The sequence below is a fragment of the Rousettus aegyptiacus genome, unplaced genomic scaffold, assembly GCF_014176215.1.
Source record: "Rousettus aegyptiacus isolate mRouAeg1 unplaced genomic scaffold, mRouAeg1.p scaffold_m13_p_6, whole genome shotgun sequence".
Classification (NCBI taxonomy): Eukaryota; Metazoa; Chordata; class Mammalia; order Chiroptera; family Pteropodidae; genus Rousettus; species Rousettus aegyptiacus.
The window spans coordinates 85,976,513-86,001,882 of record NW_023416309.1 but is presented as its reverse complement, the minus strand read 5'-3'; the positions used below and the strand labels follow the sequence as shown (position 1 = coordinate 86,001,882).

Sequence of the window (25,370 nt, the reverse complement as noted above, 5' to 3'; positions counted from 1 at the left end):
TTGACTTAAGTGTAAAATATAAAAGGATAAAGTGAAGAACATGTGGGAGAAACATCTTCATGACTTTGGGTTAGGCAAAGAGTTCTTAGATATGACATCAAAAGCATAATCCTTAACAGAACAAATTGATGATTGGGCTAAAGCAGAACTGAAACCTTTTACTCTGTGATTGACCTGATACAGAATGAAAGACAGCTACAGACTGAGAGAATATTTGCCAATCACACATTCAACAAAAGACTTGTGGCCAGAATATATAAAGAACTCTCAAAGCCCAACAAAAAAATACCTGTTAAAAAAAGTGCAAAAGATTTGAACAGAAATTTCACCAAGGAAGGTATATATGATGGCAAATAAGCACATTAAAAGAGGTTTAACATAATCATTAGTGTTGAGGGAAATGCAAATTAAAACCACAATGAGGTACTATTACATACCTGTTAGAATAGCTAAAAACAAACACCTGACAACACCAAGTGTCAACAAGGATGCAGAGCAACTGGAACTTACATCTATTGGCGAGTGGGAATGCAAAATAGAGCAGCCACTTTGGAAGACAGTCAGCAGTTTTTAAAAAGTTAAATGCATATATTTGCCAGGTGATCCAGCAGTCTTAGTCTTAGATATTTACCCTGGACAAATGAAACAATGTCTGTACAGAGACTTGTACATGCATGTTTATAACAGCTTTATTCATTATCACCAAAAACTGGAAACAGCTTTTGGAGGCAAATGTCCTTTAGGAGGCAAATGGATAAACAAATTCTGTGCATTATTCAGCAATAAAAAGGAATAAACTGTTGGTAAATAGAAAAACATGGGCGAATGTCAAAGGTTATGTCAGTGAATGACACCAGACTCCAAAGATTATGTACTCTAAAATTTCATGTAGTGACATTTTGGAAAAGGTAAAACTAAAGGGATGGAGAGCAGATCAGTACCTGACAGAGGTTAGGGGTGGGGGAAGGGTTTGACTCCAAAGGGGCAGCTCTGCCTTCTTGTTTCCTATAAGTTTCTATTTTCCTCTTCAGTAGCCTTATTTCCTTAGAGTGCTTCCCACCTGTTTTTTCACTGTGGCTTTCTGCTGAACCCTGCATCTTGGCTGGACTGTGAACATTTTGCTTGAGTTGAGGGAGTGGCTATAAATAGTTGTGTGCTGATTCCCAGATAACTCTGGGAATATTTCTTATGGTAATGGATACATGATACAGTACTTCCAGGGGTGGAAGAATGGGCTACATCAACCTATAGTGTCATTTTTGCTTGAAATATATATCTTTGGTAGTAAAACCTTACCCAGAAGAGAATAATAGATTACACAGAGCTTCTAGATTTTGATGTGGGTTAGAACTGAAAAATGAGATGTCTTTAAACTCTTTTTCCTTCTCTCTTTGATAAGTGATATAATGTGGTTTGGACACTCAGAGATTCCTGAGATTCCAGGTTCTGGTTGATGATTTACTGCAAAATTGCTTATAAATTGAAGTAGAAAATGTTTTGCAGACCTGGCAGCTTTCTGGCTTCACACCCATTTGTCACCCAGCATTTCCCTTTGTGTATAGAACAAGAATTAATTAGGCTGCACTGCAGGAAAAGTTTATGGCTATAATTTATATAGGATGAATTTCTTTTTAAAGAGACAGCATTGTTTTGTTATACCTATGTACATATAAGTGTATATATATATAAAGTTTCTTTTTTTTTTCTCTTAAAGCAATGTCTGTGAGCTTCTGGAGTAAACACTCATTTTTCTGCTTAGTGCAAGATGTTGGTGGAATAGATGCTTTTATAGTGATTGCTTTCGGATTAAACGGTCGGTTTTTTGTTTCTAGTTTTTCGATTCATTGTATACCAGAGAGCAGCAGTGAATTTTAGGTTTGCATTTTAGACATTGGTCAGACTTGTCTGGTTTCCAGAGCTTTGTGTTCTTTTGGTCTCTTCCGAAGACTTAGGATTCTGTGGGGTTTTTTTTAATTTTTTACTTTTTAGGGTCTCGCTCATTCAATTAATGTTTTCATAATCAATGCAAGTCAGAACTTGCAATTTGTTCCTGATTTGCACATTAAAGAGCTCCATTAATTAAGAATCCTGGTGTTTGGCATGCTCCCGCAGGAACTGTGCATTATTTACATGGTAAAAGTGCAAGATGCAAGTTTCTCAGTTGTATGGCAATTGCAGTTAATCCCGCTTTTTTCTTTTTTTCTTCTTTTTTTTCCTTTTTGCTCGTGAATAACAATTAATTCACAACTCATTGAAACTCCTTAGGGATACGTTGTACCAAAATAGGAACAAGTGATCCGAATGAGGGGGTGATAGTGGAAGAACAGAAAGTAAATCCTTTGTTTCCTGGAAGACACAGAGAATTTATGTGTTTGGTTTTTGTTGGTTAGTTCACTTGGCTAAATGTAGGAGGTGGAATAGTGTTGAGTTATAATTCTCTTTGCTCTGAATTTGCAGATTTTTTTTTCTCTTGATAACAGTAGTTGTACTGATAAATGAAGTTCCCTTTCGTAACCCAAATAACTCCAGAAATTTTGACAAACATACCCTCATGCTTATGTTAAATAAGCTGTTTCATGATATTCCTGTTTTTAGTTGCTTTTTCATGAAATTACTTTCCCTAATGTTTGGGTTCTGATACCATTTTATTTGGAAACCTTGATCTAAGCCAGCCAGAGGTTGTCTCCATCTTGATCAGTAAAAGGGTTTAAAAAGCAGTTGGAAACATGAAATCAGATCACTGGTTCATTAGGTTCCTCCTTTCCAGTTTTAACCATGGCTAATGCTTATCTACTCATAATGTTTTTTCCTAATAGTAGCTAGTCTATTTTTAAAAGTACTATGCAAAGCTGCAAAGCATTTTTCAAAAGAGCAGAGACATTTTTTTCCTGCAATTTATGAAACTTGCTAGGGATTTTATGGGACTGAATTTGTCCTTATGCTCTTCCTTTTTGATGTATATATATATAATCTTCACATATATATATTTATAGTCTTCACTGTAAAAAAATTACATAAACAGTTTAGATGTGTGTAAATAAAAGTAGTTCTCCCACTTTCCCAAATTTCAGTACTTTTCTTCTCAGAGAAAATAATGTGAGGTGTATTCTTTCAGACATTCTATGTGTGGAGATGGGGGTGGCAAAGTTAAAAAAAGGTTTAATGTTACTCGTGAGTTAGAGAAAGTCTGTATGTCATGATACCTTTGAGGCATTATTTTCTCTTGGTTATTATACTTATTATTTATAACCTATCCCCAAATAAGTTTGCCCGTATGACTTGCTTTGAAAGTTTGTTATACTTGGATGACACTTGACTTTAGCTCAAGTTCTTTGGCAATTTTTAATTGTCTTTCATATAATTTAATTGTTCGGCTGGGTGTTTAGTCTTAAAATCTACCAAATACTTTTCCGTGGGGTAGTTGAATAAATTTGCCTCTGGTTAAATCCAAAATGCTACTATTTTGAAAAGAGCTCTTACTAGCTAGTCATACTATTTTGTGAGGAAAATTTTTGTAGGTAGAAAAGCCATTAAGACAGTCTTAAAGGTTCTTACATTCTAAAAATGGTATATAATCTAGGCTCTATAAATGTCAACAATGGTGAGGGTTGGGGGGAAGGGCGGAGACACGTTTTAACTCAGATAGTTAGGAAGTGTTTCTGGTGTCCTCAGTACGACTCACAAGATATTAAGAACATGAATGAAAAGCAATCAAATGTGGCATTTTGAGAATCAAGATATCAGTTTATGTCTATCTTGGTTTGTGTGTGTGTGTGTGTGTGTGTGCGTGTGTGTGCGCGCGCACACAAGTACAGTGCTAGATGTCCTTATACAGTAAAAAGAATAAAAATAGCTTCCATTTGTTAATTGTACACTACCTATGTACTGTATTAAATTCTTTACAAACATCTCATTTCGTTCTCAAAGCAGCTTGTGAAATAAGTGCTAATAATCGTGTTGCACACATGAGGGAATTAAGTCTTGGGGAGGTTAAGTAATGCTTCAGATCACACAGAGGCAAAGCCAGTACAGAAACTGAGGTTTGCTCTGCTTCACCACCTCTGCTCTTTGCTACACCACCCAGTCAGTACACATAGAGTTTAACTATTTTATTTTATTTTATTTTATTTTATTTTGTTTTATTTTACTTTATTTTATTATTTTATTTTCTCTTAATTTAATTTAATTAATTAATTTTTTCAATAAAGTATGAGGGAATAAAGGCCAAAGCTTAAAGGAGTGAAGTCAGGAGAGATATGGAGATGAATTTATTTTAAAACAGAAGGCTTGGAGCTCAAGTAGTAAATGAATCCTTCATTTTTTCTAAAGATTTTTCCTACATACTGTTTTTTCAGTCAAAGAGCTAGAAGGGCCCTCTGGAGATCAGCTGATGTAGTTTCTCTTCTATAGGCAGGTAAGACATTTTTTAAGTGATAAAGAAATAAAATTTTCTTTTTTTTTTTTTTATTACAAATGTATTACATTCATTATATAAAATTTAGGAAAAGGCCAAGAGAAAGTAAATGAATAATCTTCCCTAATCCCAGCAGCTAGAGTTAAATATTTTTAATATTTTGGTGTATGTTATGCAATTTTCTAGTTTTTCCCCTGCAATGGTATGTAGTTAGAACAAAAATGGAACTATATTCTACATTCTGTTTTGCAGTCTTTTTTTCCTACTTAACGGAGATCATGAATATTTTTCCATGTCATTAAATATTGTTCTACAGCATTATTTTTAATGGCAGCACAGACTTTCCATCATATGGATAGTTTAACCAATTCTTTATTGTTGGATATTTGGATTGTTTCCAGTTTTTCATTTTTATAAATAATGTAATAAACATTAAATCTTTACTCACATTCATGATTATGTTATTGCATAAAGTAAATTTCTATATGTGGAAATAGTAAGTGTTCTAAGGATATACAAAGTTTTAGGTTTTTGATCTGTATTGCCAAGTTGCCCTCCCGAAAAGTTGTATTAATTTATATTCTTACCTTCTTTATATGAATGTCAGTTTCCCTTATCTTTGTTAACACTGGATTTTATGATTTTTTTTCATCTTTGTCACTTTGATAGATGGATAATAGTTTCTACTTATTTTAATTTACATTTTTAAAATTTGCATTTCCTGGTGTTTAATGGGGATAAGTGTTTTTCTCTTACATTTATTGGTCCTTGGTATTTCTTCTATGAATCATACAGGGAAAATTTTAAATTAGTTCTAGGGATGGATGATCTTGCCAAATTTATGGCTACCTCTGACTTCTGCTTCTATTTTCGTGTTTCTTGTTTGTTAGGGAGAATTACATCAACTTCAGAAGACCTCTTTGTATTCTTGAATATATTTATTTAATCTTAATTACCTTTTTTAAAAAATCAAAAGTACAATTTATTTGTAGTAAAATTTTTTTTCCCATTTGTACAGAAATATGTAACATGGATTGTGGAAGTCCTCTTTTTCCCTACATTTAATAGTGCTCTTCAGAAACAACCATTTTTAGCAGTTTGATATATATCCTTCCAGACACTTTATGTCAACAATTAAAAATTTTTTTAAACCATAAATGAGATCATGCTTTACATCTTCCCATGTTAATGAATATAAATCTACATTTTCTTTCTTTAAAAACAATACTTTTATCTTTTTTTTTCTTTTTATTCCTGAAGTATTTTAAAGTAAATTTAAATGCCAGTTTGCCTTTGAATACTTCTGTATGTGGCCCTTAAAAGAAATGAGGATGTTTCTTACATAACACTATCATCTTACCTAACTAAATTAATACTTCCTAATATGTCCACTCCATATTTAGATTACTTAAATTATCCCAATACATATTTTATGGTTTAGTTTATTCAAGCCAAGTTGCATTTATACTTACACTTTTTAAAAGCTACACAGAAAGTTATCTGACTAAACTAAATTAATTTAATCAATCCCCTGTAAATGGGCACTTGAGATGTTTGCAGTTTTTACCTACTATAAATAATGCTATAGTGTTATTAACCAAAGTCACCCCAATAAACTTAATTAAAAACAATGCTAAAAATAATGTTTTTGTACCTATCTCTTTGTTTTCTTATCTGATTATTTTGTTAGGATTAATTTCCAAAAGTGGAATGGTGGGGTCAGGAGATATGCATGTGTTAAACTTTGATATATTTTGCCAGATTGCTTTCTGGATGTGTTGTGCTAATTAAACTCTTATCAGTTGTATATGGAAAGTGCCCCTTTCCTCACATTCTTGCCAGCATTAAGCATTATCAGAAAGATATCTTTTGTGTGTCTCTGTGAGGCTAAGCATCTTTTTGAGGAATTTGGCCATTTGAATTTTGGAGATTATCAGTCCATTTCTTAATATTCACCTTTTCAGATTCAGCAAATATTCTTTCATCTTGTTTTACTAGACCTGTCTTCTATCCACATGATTTGGGCTTCCTTTAGTTTCTCTAATTTTTTTTATGTGTGGGAACCAAATTTGGACATAATGTTTTAACAGAGCCTCACTAGTGGGTTTTGTGTGTGTGTGTGTGTGTGGGGGGTGATATTGGGGAGGGCAGTTTTGTCATTTTTAGTAATTGAAAATTTTATTATACTTTGTTTTGCAGATAGTTTTGATATATAACCCATAAGGATACATTGATCTATAAAATGAAAAATGTGCAGTTTTTTTAAGCTCGTTGTATTTCGTTTTCTTTATCTGTATAATGGTGGTATAATAATAGCACCTAATCAAAGGATTATTGTGAGGAGTTACATGAGTTAATACATATAAAATGCTTAAGCTAGTGCCTGCTGCTTAGTAGGTTCTTCGTAATGTTAATTGTTAATCTTAATAGTGATAGTACAGTCTTTTCTTAGACTATAGATCTATGGTCACAGTATTTGTTTATTTGTTCTTAAAAGGGTTACGTAAATAAATACTAGTACTATACTTACAGTTCTTCGAAGACTTGAAATGCACATATAAAAAGTATATATATGTCAAGAAAAATATTAAGATGTTATTTTTAGTCAGTTACTCATTCAACAACATGGAGTCTACTCTTTGCCAACACCAAGCATATCAAGATTCACAGTCCTTGATTCAGGGAGCTCATAGTAAGATGTGGAGATAGGTAAACCACTTTTAAAGCATAAATCATTTAAGTGTTCATTTGTTTTTTTTCATGAAAGCAACTTCTCAAAGTGTTTCATTTTGGATTGGCAAATAAACAATGCTTAGTCTTTTATTGTCTAATTCTCAGTTTATCCATTTAAGTGGTGATAATTAAGTCTTCATGAGATAACATTTTAACGTTCGTAAATTCTTAAATCTGGTAAGATGGTTTTGAGACTTAGGAGTAGTCGGCACATCTTATAGTTGGTGTGTTATAAGGAAAAGGTTCAATTTGATTACTTTGCTTCTATTAACAAAGATCACCTTGTGGAGGATACATAGTTATTGAAGTTAGCAGTTATAATCCACATTTTGTTTGCCTGTCAGCATTTAGATTTTGAAATGATAGTGTAATTAGATATTCTGCCATGCAATTTAGGCATCATTTCTCTGGAACTAAAATATTTGTAGGATACTTTCTGTGGCCCAGGTGATGTGTTGGATGCTGGAGTGGCAGGATGAGGTCTCTGCTCTCAAGTGGCTAACAATGTTATGAAATCAAACTCACAGTACAGTATGATAGTATGATAGCAATGATATGAATCTGAGAGAGGATAGATTAATTCTGCATGGGAATCCTCATTTTCAGAAAGCTATTTATTAAATCCCCATTTTCAGAGGAGTTATTTCTAGACGTATACTCTGTAGAGAATTTGGGCATTTTGTTAAGGGATAGTTTCACTACCTAAGAGGCTGTTTATTTAAAGGCTTTTTAATGTGAAGAGATAGACTATTTTATATGAAACAGGGTTACTTGGATTATAGTTCTAATTTTATTTTTAATAAGTTTCCTTACTTCAAAGTTTACTTTAAATTTTAATAGTATTTTAAATTATAAAAGTAATATATGCTTATGAAATATTCAAACAGTTCAAAAGTCTATCTAATAAAAATGAGAGTATCCCAACTCTCCCTGGGTAACTCCTGTTAGACAGTTTAAACAATTACTTGTAAATAAACTTGCACTTGAAGTACCTCGTATTCTGAGCATTTGCTCTTTCTGTTTAAAGGGGGAAAATAAATTTTTCCTTTTAGGGAAGTGCTCCGGAGCAGTGGAGGTTGTCTGGCAACTGTGAAGTAGAAGGTAACTATAGTGGATTTCGGGAAGTACATTGATCAGTTAGATTGCTGTGTCCTATAGGGCTTTTTAAGGATTTATTGATACACTTCATCAGGGTATTTGAGAGAGTATTCAGGGAAACCTAAGAAATTCTACAGTTCTTTTCCCTTCCTTATAAATTCATGCCTGGTCAGAAATTACAGCTTGACTGGGATGTCGCTCCACAGAACTCAAATGCACACTATCTATCATGTTACTTAGTGTGGCAGTAATGTAAAATGTTAAGGATTTTTTCTTTTTGTTTCTTTCTATGAGGGGTGCACCCAACGTATTTTATCATATGCCTCTTCATCTCTCCCTTATTTCAACTTCCACTTACTCCCCCAATTCCCCATATCATTCTCTTAAGAGAAAAAAATAAGTTTTGCCCACTGAGTCCTCTTTCTTACTTGATTTAATATGTCTTGGGCTGAATGCTTCTTACAAAAACACTTTGCATTTAGAATTAGCCTATCAAACCTTTTTCTCCATAGACCCCTGCACAGATTGCATGCCTTCTACTGTGGTGCCCTCAGAGGTATGAAAACTCACGTCTCCTTTTGACTTAGCCATCATGATTTTAGAATATAAGCCCCCATGCTCTGCTTTGGAAAGTTATCCTGGTGGTTATTTTGTACCGTTTATAAAATGTTTACTTTTGGTCCATAGAACCAACCAATACACTGGGACAGAACTCCAGTATTATTCCAGTTAAAACCACAGTCCTCATAATAGCACATCCATGTATCTACATCTGGGAATCTATATATGCACACACATGCATATGTGTGTACATACATGGATATATAAAAATTCTAGTTGGACACACATTGGAAATGATAGCAACTCATCCATATGGTTGGTGTTAAGGAATTTGTAATCTGCAGTATTCTTTCTTACTAGTAATGCCATTCTGTTTAGGGAATATAGGACAAGCCCAAACAGTAATACTGACAGAATTCGGAATTATGATACAGTGGAGCCTTCACGTAATTCTTTGTTGAAGAAGTTAGGGCCTAAATGTTAAGGCTTATTGTTATTCTGAGTTGATAATCTCTGCCTTGCTTTAATAATTTTTCCTCATGCCTGGGTAGCCCGCGAGTTGCACAATAATCACTCACACAGCTTTGTAATCAATGCCCAAAGTAATAGGATTCCTCTGGCCACCGGCAATTAATAAATTTGTGTCTTTTTTAAAACACTAGCAAGTCGGGCCTGAAATACGACTGACTGGCTCTCCTCATTTGCATATTTATTGCAGTGGAAAAATTCTTACCAGATGATTGATGCTGAGCCTGCCTCTTGAATTCCAAGCAGCACATTATTATGAAATGAAAAATGCCGGCCATACAGTTGATTAAAGTTGAAGACAGTGGAATCGGTGTTTTTTAAGATTGTGGGAGAATTAAAGGCATATTTTAATAGATGTTGACAAGAAGTGAACTAACAAAAGCAAAGCAAAGGATTTGCTTGAAAAGATTTAATCAAACGTCTTTCTTGGGGGATTAATTGCCGGGGATGACTACTGCAAGTGGCAGGCTTGTGTGGATTTGAATGAAAAGTATTGTTCTCAGGCCAATATATTGTGTGTCATTTTGACCTATAGTTTAGCTCCAGTTCTAGAGTTACTTTTGAAGGAGGAAAAAGATGCTCTTATCATCTGTGCATTCTAGTTCGATGTATTTATTTGTGGTAATAGGGATGTGGGAGTTTATATATACTTGTATATAAATAATTGTATTTGCGTACTTATTTTAAAAAAATCTGTATAGATATTTAAAAAGTAATAAGGTAAGCTTTATTTTACTTTATACATTCACTCTTTCTATTCCCCTTTCATAAACCCCTTGCCAGAAGTTTTATGTGTTGGTTTATAGTCTAATTAATGAACTGTGTACCCATGTCCAGACTTATTCTCTGCCTACAATTTTGTTTTTTATCAAACAATCCAGATGAATCAAGGAAAAAAATAAAGCTGTTAGGTGAAAATGGTTTTTAGATTGGTGACATTTTATATGTAGAATGCTTGCATATGTGCATATGGGTAGCATGTGAATTAATACTTAACATAGGACTCTGAGTACTAGTTCAGCCCTAACGCTGTAGATCAGTACAAACGTGAAAATGGTGATTTTTGATAGTAGTATTCTTTCTGTTTCTATAGCATTTTAAAATTAGTAAAATACCTTAATATATAAAAAACATTATTTTTCATCTTAATTCTGTGAGATAAACAGGCAAAGGATTATCTACATTTTATAGATGAGATCAGTGAGACTCAAAGAGATTTAGTTGGTCCACTCAGTATAAAATGACTAGTTAGTGATAGCGTCAGTTAAAATACAGGGTTCCTGACCCTTAGTAAAGTACTCTTTCCATTTATTCTCTACTTGGAAAATTATTCCTAAAGCTGGTGCCCAGATGCTTAGGTTGAATCTTGGTAATATGGTGAAGCATATGTCCTTCTTAATCTCCTCTTAAAGGAAAGGCCTCTGGAAATGAATCACGTAGTATAAAATTAACATATATATCTTTGACAGTCTCCATTTGTTTTGTAACCATGTGCTAAGAGGGAGAGAGAAGAAAGTATATGCATCTCTGCTGCTTTTCTTAACTCTTAACAGTAATTGGGAGAAAAATTAGAGATGAATTAGAAACTGTTGATTCCATTCTCTTTATTATTCATAGGACTGAACAAATAGGATTCAGCCCTATGTGAATGGTAAAGAGGGTTTATTTTTAGTTTTTGGCTAGGAAGAATTTGCTGTTGGATTTGAGCCTCCAGGAAAGTCTTTCCTCACTCTTGTCAGCTGTGGCTTTGGGGAGGCCTAGCACATCCAGCAAAGGATTTGCCCATTGTCTCCTCAGGTTTTATATAAAATCTTATTAGAAGGAAATGTAGTCCTAATATTGCAAAGAAATGAGAATTGGGTTCTGTCTTCTAAAACTCTTTACAGGAAGTAGTCCATGTGTTGACCACTGGTGACTTGACTTGGATAAACTTTTTTTTTTCTTTTTTTGGTGGTTAGAGGCACAGAATTGCAGATTTCATCTCTGGTAGGTCTCTTGACACTTTGATGCATAGTGGTGTTATCCCTGAATGGAGCTTAAATACTTCAGGGCTACTTTCTGACTGGGTGAAGGGGTGTATAAAATGAGAACATATGAGAGAGTATTAACAGAAAGGTACACTTTGATTTACTGATATTGGCTCTCTGCTTTCTTGTTGGATTGATAGGCTGTCTAATATATCTGCAATGGATTTTTTAAAACTGACTTGAACAAAATAAAAGGACTTGTATTGCTTACTTGAAAGTGGCCCTTAAAAATAGTAGACTTTTTGTTGAATGTTTTCACAATTCTTTGTTACACCACATGTTAGAGTCAAATTATGACTTGCTTGTTGGGGGTGAGGAGCTATAAACATTATAGACTGCTTTGCAGCTTCTTCCCTGCATGGTTCTTGATTTTATTTTAGGTCATGGATACATGGTACCTAGAGGGAGTAAGGGGCAGGTACTTGCTTTTCCTGTTCTTTTTAATTTTTTATTGTGGTAAAAAAAAAAAAAAGCATAATAAAATTTATTATCCTAACCATTTCTAGGTGTACCGTTCAATAGTGTTAAGTATAATCACACTATTGTGCAACCAGTCTTCAGAACCTTTTCATCTTGCAAAGCTAAAACTCTATACTTCATTAAACAACTCTTCATTTCCTTCTCCTCCAACCCCTGGCAACCACTATTCAACTCTCAGTTCCTATGAATTTGACTACTCTAGGTAATCTCATATAAGTGGAACGATACAGTATTTGTCTTTTTGTGACTGGCTTGTTCATTTAGCATAATGTCATCAAGGTTCATCTATGTTGTATTTTGGCATGTGTCACAATGTCATTTTTAAAGGCTAAATGATATTTCTTTTTTTTTCCTGTTCTTTTCAACTAGGCTCAAGATTGAAGGATTACAGATTATTTTGTCTGGATAAAGATGAACTAAGATGGCAGAATTATTTATTTTACTCTGGTCTTTTTATTGTAGTTAAATATACATGACAAAATTACCCATTTTTAACCATTTTGAAATGTACAGTTCTGTGTCATTAAGTACATCACATTGTTGTGCAACCATTTCCACTGTCCATCTCCAGAACTTTTTCATCATCTCAAATTGAAACCGTATCCATTAAACAATAAATCCCAGTTCCCCCCTGCCCTTCAACCCCTGGCAACCACCATTCTGTTTTCTATTTCTATGAATTTATTTTAGATAACTCATAAGTGGAATCATACAATATATGCCCTTTTGTACCTGGCTTATTTCTCTTAGCATAATATTTTCAAGGTTAGGTCTTGGGAATTTTGAAAACTACTTTGCAAATGCACAATTTGATTTGTGGTTTCACTTTGGAAACCTGTGCTCTACCTCTTAATATATAGCCATTTCTAGAAAAGAAGTTAAAAATAGTGGTTAATGCGTGCATAGAATTTGAATGAGATGAAATTTCTGTGTTTTCATGAGCTTCTTTCCAAGTTTAGTGTCATTTCTATTTTCTTGCTACAACATACTTTCAGAACCTAGCTACTTTGGATATCTCTTATCAATTCTCAGCTCTTTTTACAAATGATTATTCGCAATAACCTAATATTCGTAGTTATCATTTGTATACTTTGTTCTACTCATTCCTTTAAAAATTTTTTTATATAATGTAATTTTGCATTGTTCTACTTACATACTAGAGCACATTTAGACTGAATAGTTCTTGGCTTTAAAATTGTTATATCTTCTTGTTTTTTCCTCCTTGCCTCTGTTTTCATCTTGTTTATATTTAATCTGTTTCCCAAAAGCCGACAGACAGAAAGATAATGCTGTATTTTTTCTTTTTCATGAGTATAACTTATTTCTGTATTTGGTGGAAATTCGTTTTTATTTTTTGTTTTGTTGTTTTTTAAGATTCAAACCAACAGGTCAAGAATCTTGGTTTGGAACACAAGGTATTGGGATTTTTCAGGTAATCTTATGTACTTCAGATCCTCCCAAGTGGTATGGATATGCACTGATTATAAAAGGATTAGAATATAGGATTTAGAAAAGATGTGATCAAGGGTCTTGTGTTATTTTTAAAGAGGAAGGTAGTATTTGTATAGTATTGTATGCAGATTATTTGAAACTTTCTCAGCAAGGTTAGCTCTTAGCCTTATATTGAAACAGAATTCTCTAGTATGATATATACGGAGAGCTGATCTAACTCATATGTTGGTGTACCATTGATGAAACGGGTTGGGATGTAAGATAGTGAGGAGGCTACTTATGCTGGCTGGGCAGGGTAAAAGCAGAAAAGATAGAGTAAGACTCATAAAAATCACTTAAACTGAAGTTTGTGTCGAATGAAGTTAGTGTGGAATATAATAAAATATGAATGTAGGGATTGCTAAAAGAAAGTAGAGTCACTTGTGAGAAGATTATAGTTATTTAAAGGAAAGAGGGAAGGAGTGATAGAAGCATGGCCAGAGATAAATGGACAATTATTAGTTATAATAAGAATGGAAAATATAGAATTTTAGCAACTGATTAAAAATATAGGATAAGAGCACCGCAATGTCTGTGATTTCTTATGAAAACACATCAAACAGAAGAGAAAATCAGATGGCAGAAATATTAAGTAGGAAGAAAAAGGTTCATTTTGCTGCATGGTATATTTGTTGTGTTTTTTGTTTTGGTTTTGGTCTGGAAATTTTATTGATCAGCGATTTTAGAGCCAGAGAAAACCAACTGTGAGTCTTCCAGGGCCCTTTCCGTAGAAAAAATAAACTGCAAGAGACTGGGCCTCCCCGGACTTGAGCAGGTTGGTCAAGTTGTTGTTATTCAGTTCTGGGAGGCTACTTATGGTCTTTATTAATGTCACTTAGGGGGTCTTTTTTTTTTTTTTTTTTTTGCAGAAACTTTATTATTTTTTTAAAAGATTTTTATTAAAATATAACTTATATACAACATTATGTTAGTTTCAAGTGTATATCATAGTTATTCAACTTTTATATATCTAAAGAAGTGATCACTGTAAGTCCAGCAACTGTCTAATACCGTACAATGCTATCACAATATTATTGATTACATTCCTTGTGCTGTGTACATTACATCCCTACTGACATGATATATTTGAAGGAGTGATGGAGCATCTGTGTGAAGATTTTCTTGGAGTTGCTAGAAATGTGAAAGTTTGCTTATAGGAGGGACATCTGAGTGCATAAAAGTGATGATTGGAGTCTAACCCCTTAGTAGGAATAAGCTGATAAAGAAGGCACGAGTTAAGTTCTCACAGGGCTAGATTTTATTCTGAAAGTTCTTAGCCACAGGCTATACACTTAATCCTGACCAACTTTATTACAAATACATTTTGTTGGCTATGAGGAAAGCCAGGTGAGAACATAGTCTCGATGTGCAACTTTTTAATACACAGTACACTACTGCAAACAATAAGCCATTAATTTGGTTTTCATACACGAATAAGAACTTTCCATAAGGATATGTGTGGGGAGATTGAATGACTGATGTGGCAGCTCAAACCAGAGGCAAAGGAGATCTCCTGAGGGAGCATAGTGGTGGTGGTAGGGATCCTGGGACTAAATTTACTCTTTAGGAAAATAGGAGGAATTGTTTAAAGACTTGACTGATAGAGGGATAATCCAGGAGGTCAGTGGGTAACTTGTAGAAACTAACATCAAAAGAAAAAAAAAATGATTGGTTATGATGACAGGGAGGAAAGGAATTTATCAATCTTATATATGAGAAATCACAATTTATCTCAGACACTTTTCTAAGTACCTTACACATGTTACCTTTCTTATTCCTCGTAACAACCCTGTGAGGTAGGCACTCTTTATTATTTCTTTTTGGGAATTCTGTATTTCAGAGAGTTCTTAGTCCCTGCATACCCTGTGCCTCCTCCTGCCCCCCAGCCAGAACTTCTCTGGAGCCATGAGTTACACATATCACCTATTTTCGATAATTGTAGGTAATTAATTGTTCTTTTTCTATGTTTTATTTCCCAGGTCACAAGGCACTTAAAGCATTGTTGAGGTCACTGGTAGATCTTCAGGAAGAGCTGCTTTTTCAGTACCCAGACACTAGATATCTAGTAGGTGGAACAAAGCCCAAACCAGATAGGTAAGGAGAAAATGCAGCTATGGAGTTGCTTATTTTCTTTTCATCTGAATAATGTACTATCATGAAAAAGAATGCTCAAACATTTCCAGGTCACTGTCAGACTTAATGTTAGTAAAATAGAAAGAGTTGCTTACATTAACTGGTAGCTAGGATGGCACAAAAATTAGGAATTAGGTTTTGGGTATTTATACTTAGTTTTGCCTAATTCTGCTTGTGGCTTCAGCAAAAGACTTGTCTTCTCTTAAGAGCTATTAGGAAATTAGTAGATAAAAGCATATTTTAATATTAATGCTTAATGTTTACAAAGCTCTTTGTGTTCATACCATGGAATCTGTGGTCACAACCATCTACTTTACAGTGAAGGAAGTAGTAGTTATTTTAAAGGGTAGAATATTTTGGAAGACAGCAGAATAAACCTTTTTTTTTTTTTTTAAACTGAAATCATCACATTTGATGAAGGATTCCGATGCCCTTTGAGCTTGCTGTATATAGTACTTGCTTATTGTTTTCCTTTGGTCTTATCCTTTGTTTTATTCTTTTGTACTGAATTAGTTGGAGGGATAAAAAATAAACTGAAATTTATTGAGCAACTACTATGTGTTGGGGTCAGTACTCCAGTGAGTACAATTGGCTATATAGCTGGAGGTTGTATTACTTTCTCATGACAGTTGCATATAGTATTGTGGTTTAATGCTGATTTTGTTGCCTGCTGCCTTTGAATTTTCTTCATATTCAGCTTCTCTTCATTAGGTTCAACTAATATTATTCCTCTTCTTGAACAGTTGTTTACAGGAAGACATATATCCCTTATTGATTTGGGGATTAAAGTCATAAAAGTATGATTATGTGTTTAATTTTTAAAGATTCTCTCTCGTAGCCAGTATAGGCCTTGTTCATATTTCTCATGTTTTTATAATCTCATTTATTTTTATGGTTTGCTTACCTTTAAAAAATATTTTGAAATCTGTTATTTTTATATTTATTTGAAAAGTTACATGAGTTTTTGATTGATCTCATGAATACTCTTTTTAAATAAATAAAAAAAAAAGCCATCCATGCATCTGTGGTGCTATTTAAAATATAGACTGAATAGGGAAGGCCTAAATACTCTTGACTTAATGTGAGCCTAGCTTTTTATTTGGATAATATTTATTTACATTGGACTTAATGTTCTTATTGGTTTTCTAGTGAGGAAGAGATTTCCAGTGAAGATGAAGAGGTAGTAGAAGAGAAGAAGAAGCAGAGAAGGGCCCCACCAAAGAGGAAGCTGGAGATGGATGACTATCCCAGCTTCATGGCAAAGCGCTTTGCTGACTTTACAGTCTATAGGAACCGCACACTTCAGAAGTGGCATGATAAAACGAAGCTGGCTTCCGGAAAACTTGGGAAGGCAAGTGTGTGTGTGTGTGTGTGTGTGTGTGTGTGTGTGCACGCGCATGTGTGTAACATAGGCTGTGGCAACCTGCTGTGATTTTAAGGAATTGGAACTACAGTTCATTTATATGGTTGATGTCACATGATAGTAATCAGTCATTTCTCTAGAAAAACCTACCGAACTCCTGCCATTGGTGTTTATACCTGTCAGATCTGAGATTTGAACTTTATTGAAAAGAATATTTTATTCTAGAAATTGTGGCCTTGTGAGTGTTCAAATGTTGGAAATACAAAATAAATAGAATTTAAACAGTTATTAGGAGCAGAAGGTAAGTTCTGGGTATAGGAAAATAATACGACCTACTTAAGACTAATTATTTTTTTTCTGTGAGAACAATTACAGCCATTCACAAGCTCAGTTTTAACAGATAGTCCTGAAAGGGGAGTTATCTGTTTCTGGCACAGAAAGATAGAGAAACCAATGTAACTGTCTTCAGCACAGACTTTCTGCATTATCTGACATTGGTTAATATTGTTGCAGGGTTTTGGTGCCTTTGAACGCTCAATCCTGACACAGATCGATCATATTCTGATGGACAAAGAGAGATTACTTCGAAGGACACAGACCAAGCGCTCTATGTACCGAGTTCTTGGCAAACCTGAACCAGTAGCGCCGCCTGTCCCAGAGAGTTTGCCAGGACAGCCGGTAAGAACTGTGATGCATCGTGATTATGGGGAGCAGTTTCTACAGGGCTAATTAACTGAAAATCTGATCACCTACTTATAGGTATTACCCTTGGTATAAGAAGTTAATGAAAGAAAGAGAAAAACATTACTAGGTTATTGAGAAACAGAGTATGTAGGAGGACAAAGTTAAAAAAAAGCTATTATTAAATACTTATGTATTAATTTTGAGTTTGATATGAGTCTGGTAATAATGGAAGCATTTATAATCCAATTTTTAAAATTCAGTTTTAAAGCTGCTTCTTGAGGAATGTCAGCATTGAAGCAAGTGTGTTCTTTAGGCTTTATGTTAGACATTTAGATACCCCAGAAAAAGATCCAAAATTAGACTAGTCATATTCTTTTGTTTAAAGGAAACTTTTATTTATAGTGGAAATATATACTTGATAATTTTTTTAAGTTCAGAAGAATTTTAAATGAAAAGTAGAATTCCCCGAATTTTAAATGAAAAGTAGAATTCCCCCTAGTCTATAAATGTCACTCCTGAGATTTAACCAATTTTCATAGTTGTAACAAGCATTTAGGTGTTTTTTATTCATATATCTATAGATAGATAAATAGATATAGATATAGATATATATAATAAATATAGTTGCCTTTTCTTTTTAATGATATGGATACATATGTGTATATAAATATATAAAGTGTTACAGCTTTTTAAATTTAATATATCCTAGATAATTCTCCATATCATTAATAGAGATCTACTTCATTTTTCCTCATGGCTAAGTGTTTTCCGTTGTACTATAATTTATTCAAACAATGAATGTTTTTGTTGTCTACAGTTTTAGAGACAGTGCTACAGTAAATATTCCCGAGCATATATATTTTTGTATTTGTGTGAGCATATGGATAGGATTCTTGAAGTGGAAATGTTAAAGAGAATATACATTTTAAATCCTGATGGATATTTCCAAATTGCCTCCAAAAAGGCTGCGTTAATTTTCAGTCCCACCAGCTGTGTTTTCCAATATTGAGTGTTGCCAATTTTAGAGGTGAAAAATGGTGTCTTCTCGTTAATTTGCATGTACTTAATTAGAGTGAGGTTAAACATTTTCAAATGATTCTTAACTATTTGTGGTTCTTTGACAAGTGCTGATGAATGTTTTTGCCCATTTTTCAGATGGATTGTTTTTGTTCTTTAAGAGGTCTTTATATCTTAAGGAAAACAGTGCTTTGACTATAGTACACGTTGTTCATAGTAGCTATGTTACTTTGATAACCTCAGTGGTATTCACTCTTTCTTATTATTATAGGAGATCCTTCCTGAAGCCCCTGCCAACGCCCACCTCAAGGACTTGGATGAAGAAATCTTTGATGATGACGACTTTTACCACCAGGTATGATTTTTACACTCTTTTGTTACAAATCTGGTTTTGGCATTTTAAAACAGCTTATAGAATTCTCTGACCAAAAGGTAGCTTACTTTGGAAGGACAGAGTCAGACAGGAAGTTAAAACTCCTTTGTTCAGAACTGACTTACTGTGCAATTCTAGATCTGTTGCTTTTCTTCTGTCTTATATTTTTCCTTTTGAAATGCAAACAGCTACAGCTGCTTTGTTATTGCATAGTGTAAATTATCTGTAAAACAGTTTCAACTTCTTTGAGTCAGGTGGATTATTCTTTGCTATTTTTGATAATGATAATGGAAATTTTTTTTTATTTTTTGGTTTTTGTCCTGTTACTAATATATCAGGGTATGGAGCTAAAGGGCTGGGATCCTAGAGTTTTTGAATTTCACTACTGATTCTATCAGCTGTTAATATATTTCTTTCTTTCTTTCTTTCTTTCTTTCTTTCTTTCTTTCTTTCTTTCTTTCTTTCTTTCTTTTTCTTTTCTTTCTTGCCTGTTCAAATCAGTTAAATATGTATTGAGTTTGTGTGCAGTTGTTGATTGTTGAAGACAGATAATTGGTAGAAGTTGAAATATGGTTTTGTTCTCAATACTGTCTCTTTACAAATATCCTTCAGTTCTTTCCCTAACATTATTATCTTTTGGCATGCTGCTCTTTTTAATGATGTTAGTGTCTATTACAGTAGACTAAACGTTTGAGTTATTCTAAAGAACTAAAATAATTTCCTATAATCCTGAGTCTCTTGATAAGTCCTACTTCTTAATGAATTGTGCTTTGGGATGTACCCATTCTAGCTCTGGGGAGTTGAGGATGTTGTTTGGCAGTGATACACCAGTTTTTGTTGAACAGTTATCAAGATAATTTTTTTTCTCTGCTGAATTTTTAGCGTGTAAACTTTTGCAACAGCTTGTTGAAGGTTTAGCCATGATGGTTGTACTAGGTATATGGAATATGAAGGAAGGAACTTAGGAAAATTATACTGTGAAGCAGAAGCAATAGAACAAGTGATTCTATATAATAGATACCTCCGGTTTTGCCCTAAAAAGAGAAAAAAACTTTCTATTAATCTTTCTATTCACTCTGTGATATTCAATAAAATTATTGCCATAGTGAGTCTTAAAAGTAATGATGAGAGGGTATAGGAAAGAGGATTGGTGGGGCCTCAGGTGTTCCTAGTCAGAGGCCTTGATTCTTTTTTCCTTTTCTTCTCTTATTATATCCATTTATCAGAAGAGTAGGGAACTCTATTTTGTTCTAGAGTGTCTAAGGAAGTACCTGATATGGGATATTAATGCTGTATAATTGTGTGAGATCATGGGAGACAATCAAAAATGTTCCAGTCTTCATTAATTGAAGTGTACATTGTTCGTTGGAAAGTGTATCATAAATTAAATAGGCTTAATAAAATAAACTGAAATTACTGGGGAGAAGTTGCTTCCACTGGCTCTCCTTAGTCTTGAAAGATTTTTTTTTTTAACCTGAAGGTCGGTTTAAAAAGAAATAGCATTACTTGATTGGCCCTTCATTCCAATTAATAATTTTAACTTCGATAAATTCTGATTTCAGAGTTATGACTAGTCACATCTTAGCTTTTCCCCTTGCTGGTTAATTGGGGTGCTGGGGTTAATCTAAATTAAAACTTAAACTAATAGAGGTCAGCAAGGCAGCTGAAACACCTGAGTGAAACAAATGGGGCTGCCAGGCGCAACTTTATCTTGGCTGTTTCCCAAGAGGGAAGTGGCAGCAAATTGGAGTTGTTTCAGCCTTCTGTAAAGGTGAATGATGGGTGACACTTGTTAATGTACAGCATCTCAGGAAGCATTCCAGATTGCTTTGCTGCTGTAGCAACTGCTGCCATCCATGCACAGTCAGTAGGAACTGGACCAGTTGCCAACATCTGGCAACACAGCAAGGAATGGGTGCAAGTCTTGAAACCCCGCAGATTCTAAATATGGTGCTTAGAACTGTGCGGGCTTTAATCACTTACCACTCTTTGGCAGCAGGCTACAACAGCTTATCCTAGCCTCGTACATCACATCCCGACATCTGCTGAGCCGCAAGGCAGCTGCACATTTATTTTCTTTTCTTGCCTTTTCTCTTTGCTTCCTATTCCTCTTCTTCTCACTTTCCCCCCTCCTGCCTTCAGTTTTCTTCTCCTCCCCAATATGCTTCTTGGGAGAGATGATCTGTAAAGATTACTGCTTCATTGTGTGCAAGTAATTGTGGTGATGCCAGGCCCTTGACAGACACAACATAGCACCTGTTCTGCTGACCTGGTTAATTTCTTCTGTTGAGTGGGATTTGCCAGAGATTGGAGCTGAAGCCAATTCAATGATAAGGCTAAAGAAAATGGCTGTGTGTTTTCTGTCACCTCCCAATTAAATTGGCTTCATAAAGTGCTTTCATTCATTTGTCAGGGTAGTAAGTCTGAGCTAAGTGTTGCATTCAGAAGTGGTACAATGTATTACAATGGCTTTGTGAATTTTCATTTTTTTAATGTGGTCATATGAAACAGCTGGGTTGTGTATATAATACATTTTGCCTTTTTTAAAAAACCATACTTGAAGCCAGACTCTTTGGGTCCATGTTTTGTAAGGAAGAGATTATAGCCACATTGAATTTTAATGTTTCATTGTAGGGGTTTAAAGGCTTACTTGGTTAATTCAGGTGTCACGAGGCTGTGTAAATGCCCTAAATACTGAGAATGATGCTCTGGAGGTCAGAACACCCAACACACACACACACACACACACACACACACACACACACACACACACACCCCTCTCTCTCTCTCTCTTTTTTTTTTTTCTCTCTCTCTCTCTCTGTTTCATAATGGGCCTTAAGTTATTACAACTTAAAAAAAATTGTATTATTTAATACACATATACATACAGAGAGAGGCACTGAAGAGTATCAGATTTAAGTAATTGTATCATTTTTGAGCTGAAAAGAACCTTATAAGAAACTGATTCCCTGAGAAGTTAAGTAACTTTCTGAACATTATATAGTAGATGACAACTCCAATACTTGATCTCAAGACTTCTTAGACCAAGTCCTATTCTTTCCATACCTTTATTTCTTAAATATTTCATTCTTAAGCCATAAAAGGACTTCACTATAGTATTTCAGTTTTCAGTTTATAAATAAATAAGCCTTATTTTCTTAGAACTGGGAGAAATATTATGTGTTAAAAAGTAATTTTTTTCCTTAAAAGGCAAATGATTTATTGTACTCCTGCTTCTTAACAATTCTAATGAAGAAATTAGCTTTTTTCTTGTGTTACTGGTTTGTTTGGGAAACCAGAATTGCTGAAAGCTTGAAGTATACCCAGTGGTAAAGATTTTATGAGAGAAACTGTTCACCTGCTTCAGGCATTGCAGAGTTACTCCCAAATGGAATTAGTTTGCATTTGGCCTATTTCTTGTCAAAGCTCATCCCTAAAGAGGATTTCACAAAAGTGAAGGTTGTAAATGACCATGAAGGATGAGCCATTCAGAAATGTTTTCAGTGTCTATTTTTCATTTTCATGATTCTATTTGATACTTTTTAACATTAATTTCTTATGTGTGGTCTGTATTACCATTTAATATTTTTTTATTGTTTTGATTTGCTTTTTTTTTTACACCATCATTTGATCTTTGACTTGATAAACCTAATTTGTTAAAGAATTGAGGAAGGACTAACATTTACTGAGTACTAGTTGTGTGCCAGCTCCAAACTAATTAGACAGGTACTTGACATACATCTTTATTTAATCCTCACATGATCTCCATATTGAGTTATGACTGCACTTAACAGTAACCTATAGAAAGTGACTTGGTTTTATTCTTCTCATCTCCCAGACCTCAAACTAGTTTCTTGTCACCTCATAAAGTATTTTGTTCTGAAAGGACTAATTGAGCTTAGGTATTGACTGATCGATACCTAGATTTTTAAGAGTTCATTAGGATTTTGTATGTTGCTTCTAGCTGTGTTTAGTTTTGATCTGGTTTGTCCTGTCACTTTGAATTTAACCAGGAGTGTTAGAGAAAGGCATAATAGGTTTTGCTCTTTTGATGACCACTTTGATGGGTTAAATTTCTCCTTTCATTTGCCATCAGGACATGTCTACAAATGACCTTGCCACATGCTGGACTTTTGTGTTCAAGACACTTGATAATGCTATAAACAAGTAATTACTAATTCGGTAATTACTATTAAAAGTTGAACTATTAAAAGTTGATAATGTTAAGAAATAGAGAAGAGACAAGCTTTCTGATAAGGTGGTTTTCCTTAATTAAATTGGTAAGGGATTAATATGGACAGTTGATATGGTGGCTTTAATTGTATGCCTTTAGATTTTAGCGTGACTAAGAGATGTCAAAAGCCATTCCTATGGTTAATGGTAATACAGTGGGACATTCTTACTTTTGGCATGTATCTTTACAGTGATTCAATTGATGGTTAATAATGTTTTCAAGTTTGATTTGAACTTGTTCCTATTAATTTGCTGTTGGAAAACAGATACCTTCTGTTCAGACTAGTGTTTCATTTTGAGCTTTACCCTAAAATGTTGCTATTATTTGAAATGTGGATAGTGTTTCTTAAAAGTTTGATAAAACTTATTACATATAGACTTTATGATGCTTTTAGAGAGGGCATACATATTAACTACATACATTTGAAAAGTGAGATTATGGTTAAAGACATAGGAGATAATCAGTTAGGTTCTCGAGGTGTACAGTAAAGGTGTTAAGAAAAACCAAACCCCAAACCAAATACCAATGTCCAGTTAAAACCTAGTTTTAATAATTATAAAATTATTTTGTGTATCAGTATAAGAATTTTATTGGAGATACACTCTGGTTTCTGTGCTGCCATTGTCTGTGTTTAGAACTGAATACGTAATCAATATTGGCATTTGATTGCTAGTCTTGGCTCACTGTTGTGGAGGCTGCACAGAATAGGAGGCCAAAAGCCACATTTTAAATGCAAGGTTCAGAAATTTCATCAAACATCAGTGTCAAGGGAAGGTACACATGACTGGCCCTCATTTCTTTCAGTTTCCTTGCTTTAAAAAATATCAGAGCGTGACTTCAGTACTACTATTTCATTTAAACAAAGATAAAACCTCAGAACAAAGCCTAAAACAGTACATTTTAGGAGTTAGCGAGGAAAGAGAAAAGAATTGGCTTAGAACTATTGAAGAAACTTTTCAAGTACAGGTGGTACCATGGGAATTTACTAGGCAAATATGTGAACAGAATTGCCTTTTCTGTACTAATAAGCACAATGTCAGCTGGCTGAGTGTAAGTTAAACATAGGATTCCAACAGTATTTTACTTGCCCTAAGTGAAGAATTTGGCACTCCTCAAGACATGGGGAACACTACCTAAATAGGCATGATGTCTTCTTATTAAATCACTCACATTTAATGCATCGCTCCTTTAAAATAAATTATAGGGATGATGTTTTAGTATAGAAAGGGGAAGTTAATAAACATCTCTTAAAAATATATATGTATTGTTGATCTAGACTAGAACATAATTGCTTTAAAGTTTGGATAGCATCTTTGAAGATCATCAAGTCCAAACAGTTTTTTTTCAAACTGGAGCCTAGAAGAAGTAAATGACTAGTACAGGATCATCTCACTTAGTGAGTTAGGACATTGAAACCTAAGTGTTCTTGTACCCAGTTTGATTTTCTTTCCAGCATGTTCCGCCTTTTCATCTGATACATTTAAAAATCCATGTGAGAGTTTCCTTTTCAGATTAATATCTGTTTAGGAAATTGGTGATCCAGTGTTCCTATTTGTACTCTTACAATTCACATGTATCACTTTTGTGCAATTATGAACTTCATTCAGTTAACATTTATTATACCACACGCTAGGCTTATAAAGACTGATAAGACAAAAATCACTGCCCAAGGAATTTGTGTCATCAAACAAGAGTAAGGTTCTCTACAATTTTGTATTGTCATATAGCTCTTCTTTAAGAGTATGACTTTATTAAAATTTAAGTGGAAAAAAAATGGCGAAAGAGAGTCAGGTCTTTGATATTAAAACATACATGTAGTTCTCTAGTGTCTTATCACAAATGTGCCTCAGGCATTTATTAGCATACAGTTTTTTCCCTTAACATATACCTGATCTAATTCCTAAAGTCATTTCTCCATAACCTGTAAAAGATCCTAAGAGACGTTATTAGATATAAACTCTGGATAATATAAATTCCCTATTTTCCAAGTCTATAGTCATTGTTAGAAGCCAGATTGAGATGCTGTTATTCACTCATACTTATTTTAGGTTAGAAGAGCCTTCAGATTAATGATGGTATTTGAAGGTTCACTTGCCATGGCTCACTTTTTTGTATTTCTGAAATTTTTTCTAATAAAAAGTTGAGAAGAAGAAAGCTTTTAGATTTTTTTTCTTTCATTCATTCATTCAACAATTATTTCGGGTCTCTCTAAATATATATTGAGTAACTACTGT

The 25,370-nt window shown here is 34.0% G+C and overlaps 1 protein-coding gene across 1 annotated transcript in view; it reads left to right on the top strand.

The window, feature by feature from the left end:
* AATF (apoptosis antagonizing transcription factor) overlaps positions 1-25,370 on the top strand; it is an 88,622-nt gene that overhangs the window by 17,748 nt on the left and 45,504 nt on the right. Inside the window, exons 5-8 of the mRNA XM_016143331.2 lie at positions 15,312-15,426; positions 16,615-16,816; positions 17,342-17,506; positions 18,801-18,884. Coding sequence (XP_015998817.1) covers positions 15,312-15,426; positions 16,615-16,816; positions 17,342-17,506; positions 18,801-18,884 — 566 coding nt within the window. The remainder of the gene's footprint in view (positions 1-15,311; positions 15,427-16,614; positions 16,817-17,341; positions 17,507-18,800; positions 18,885-25,370) is intronic.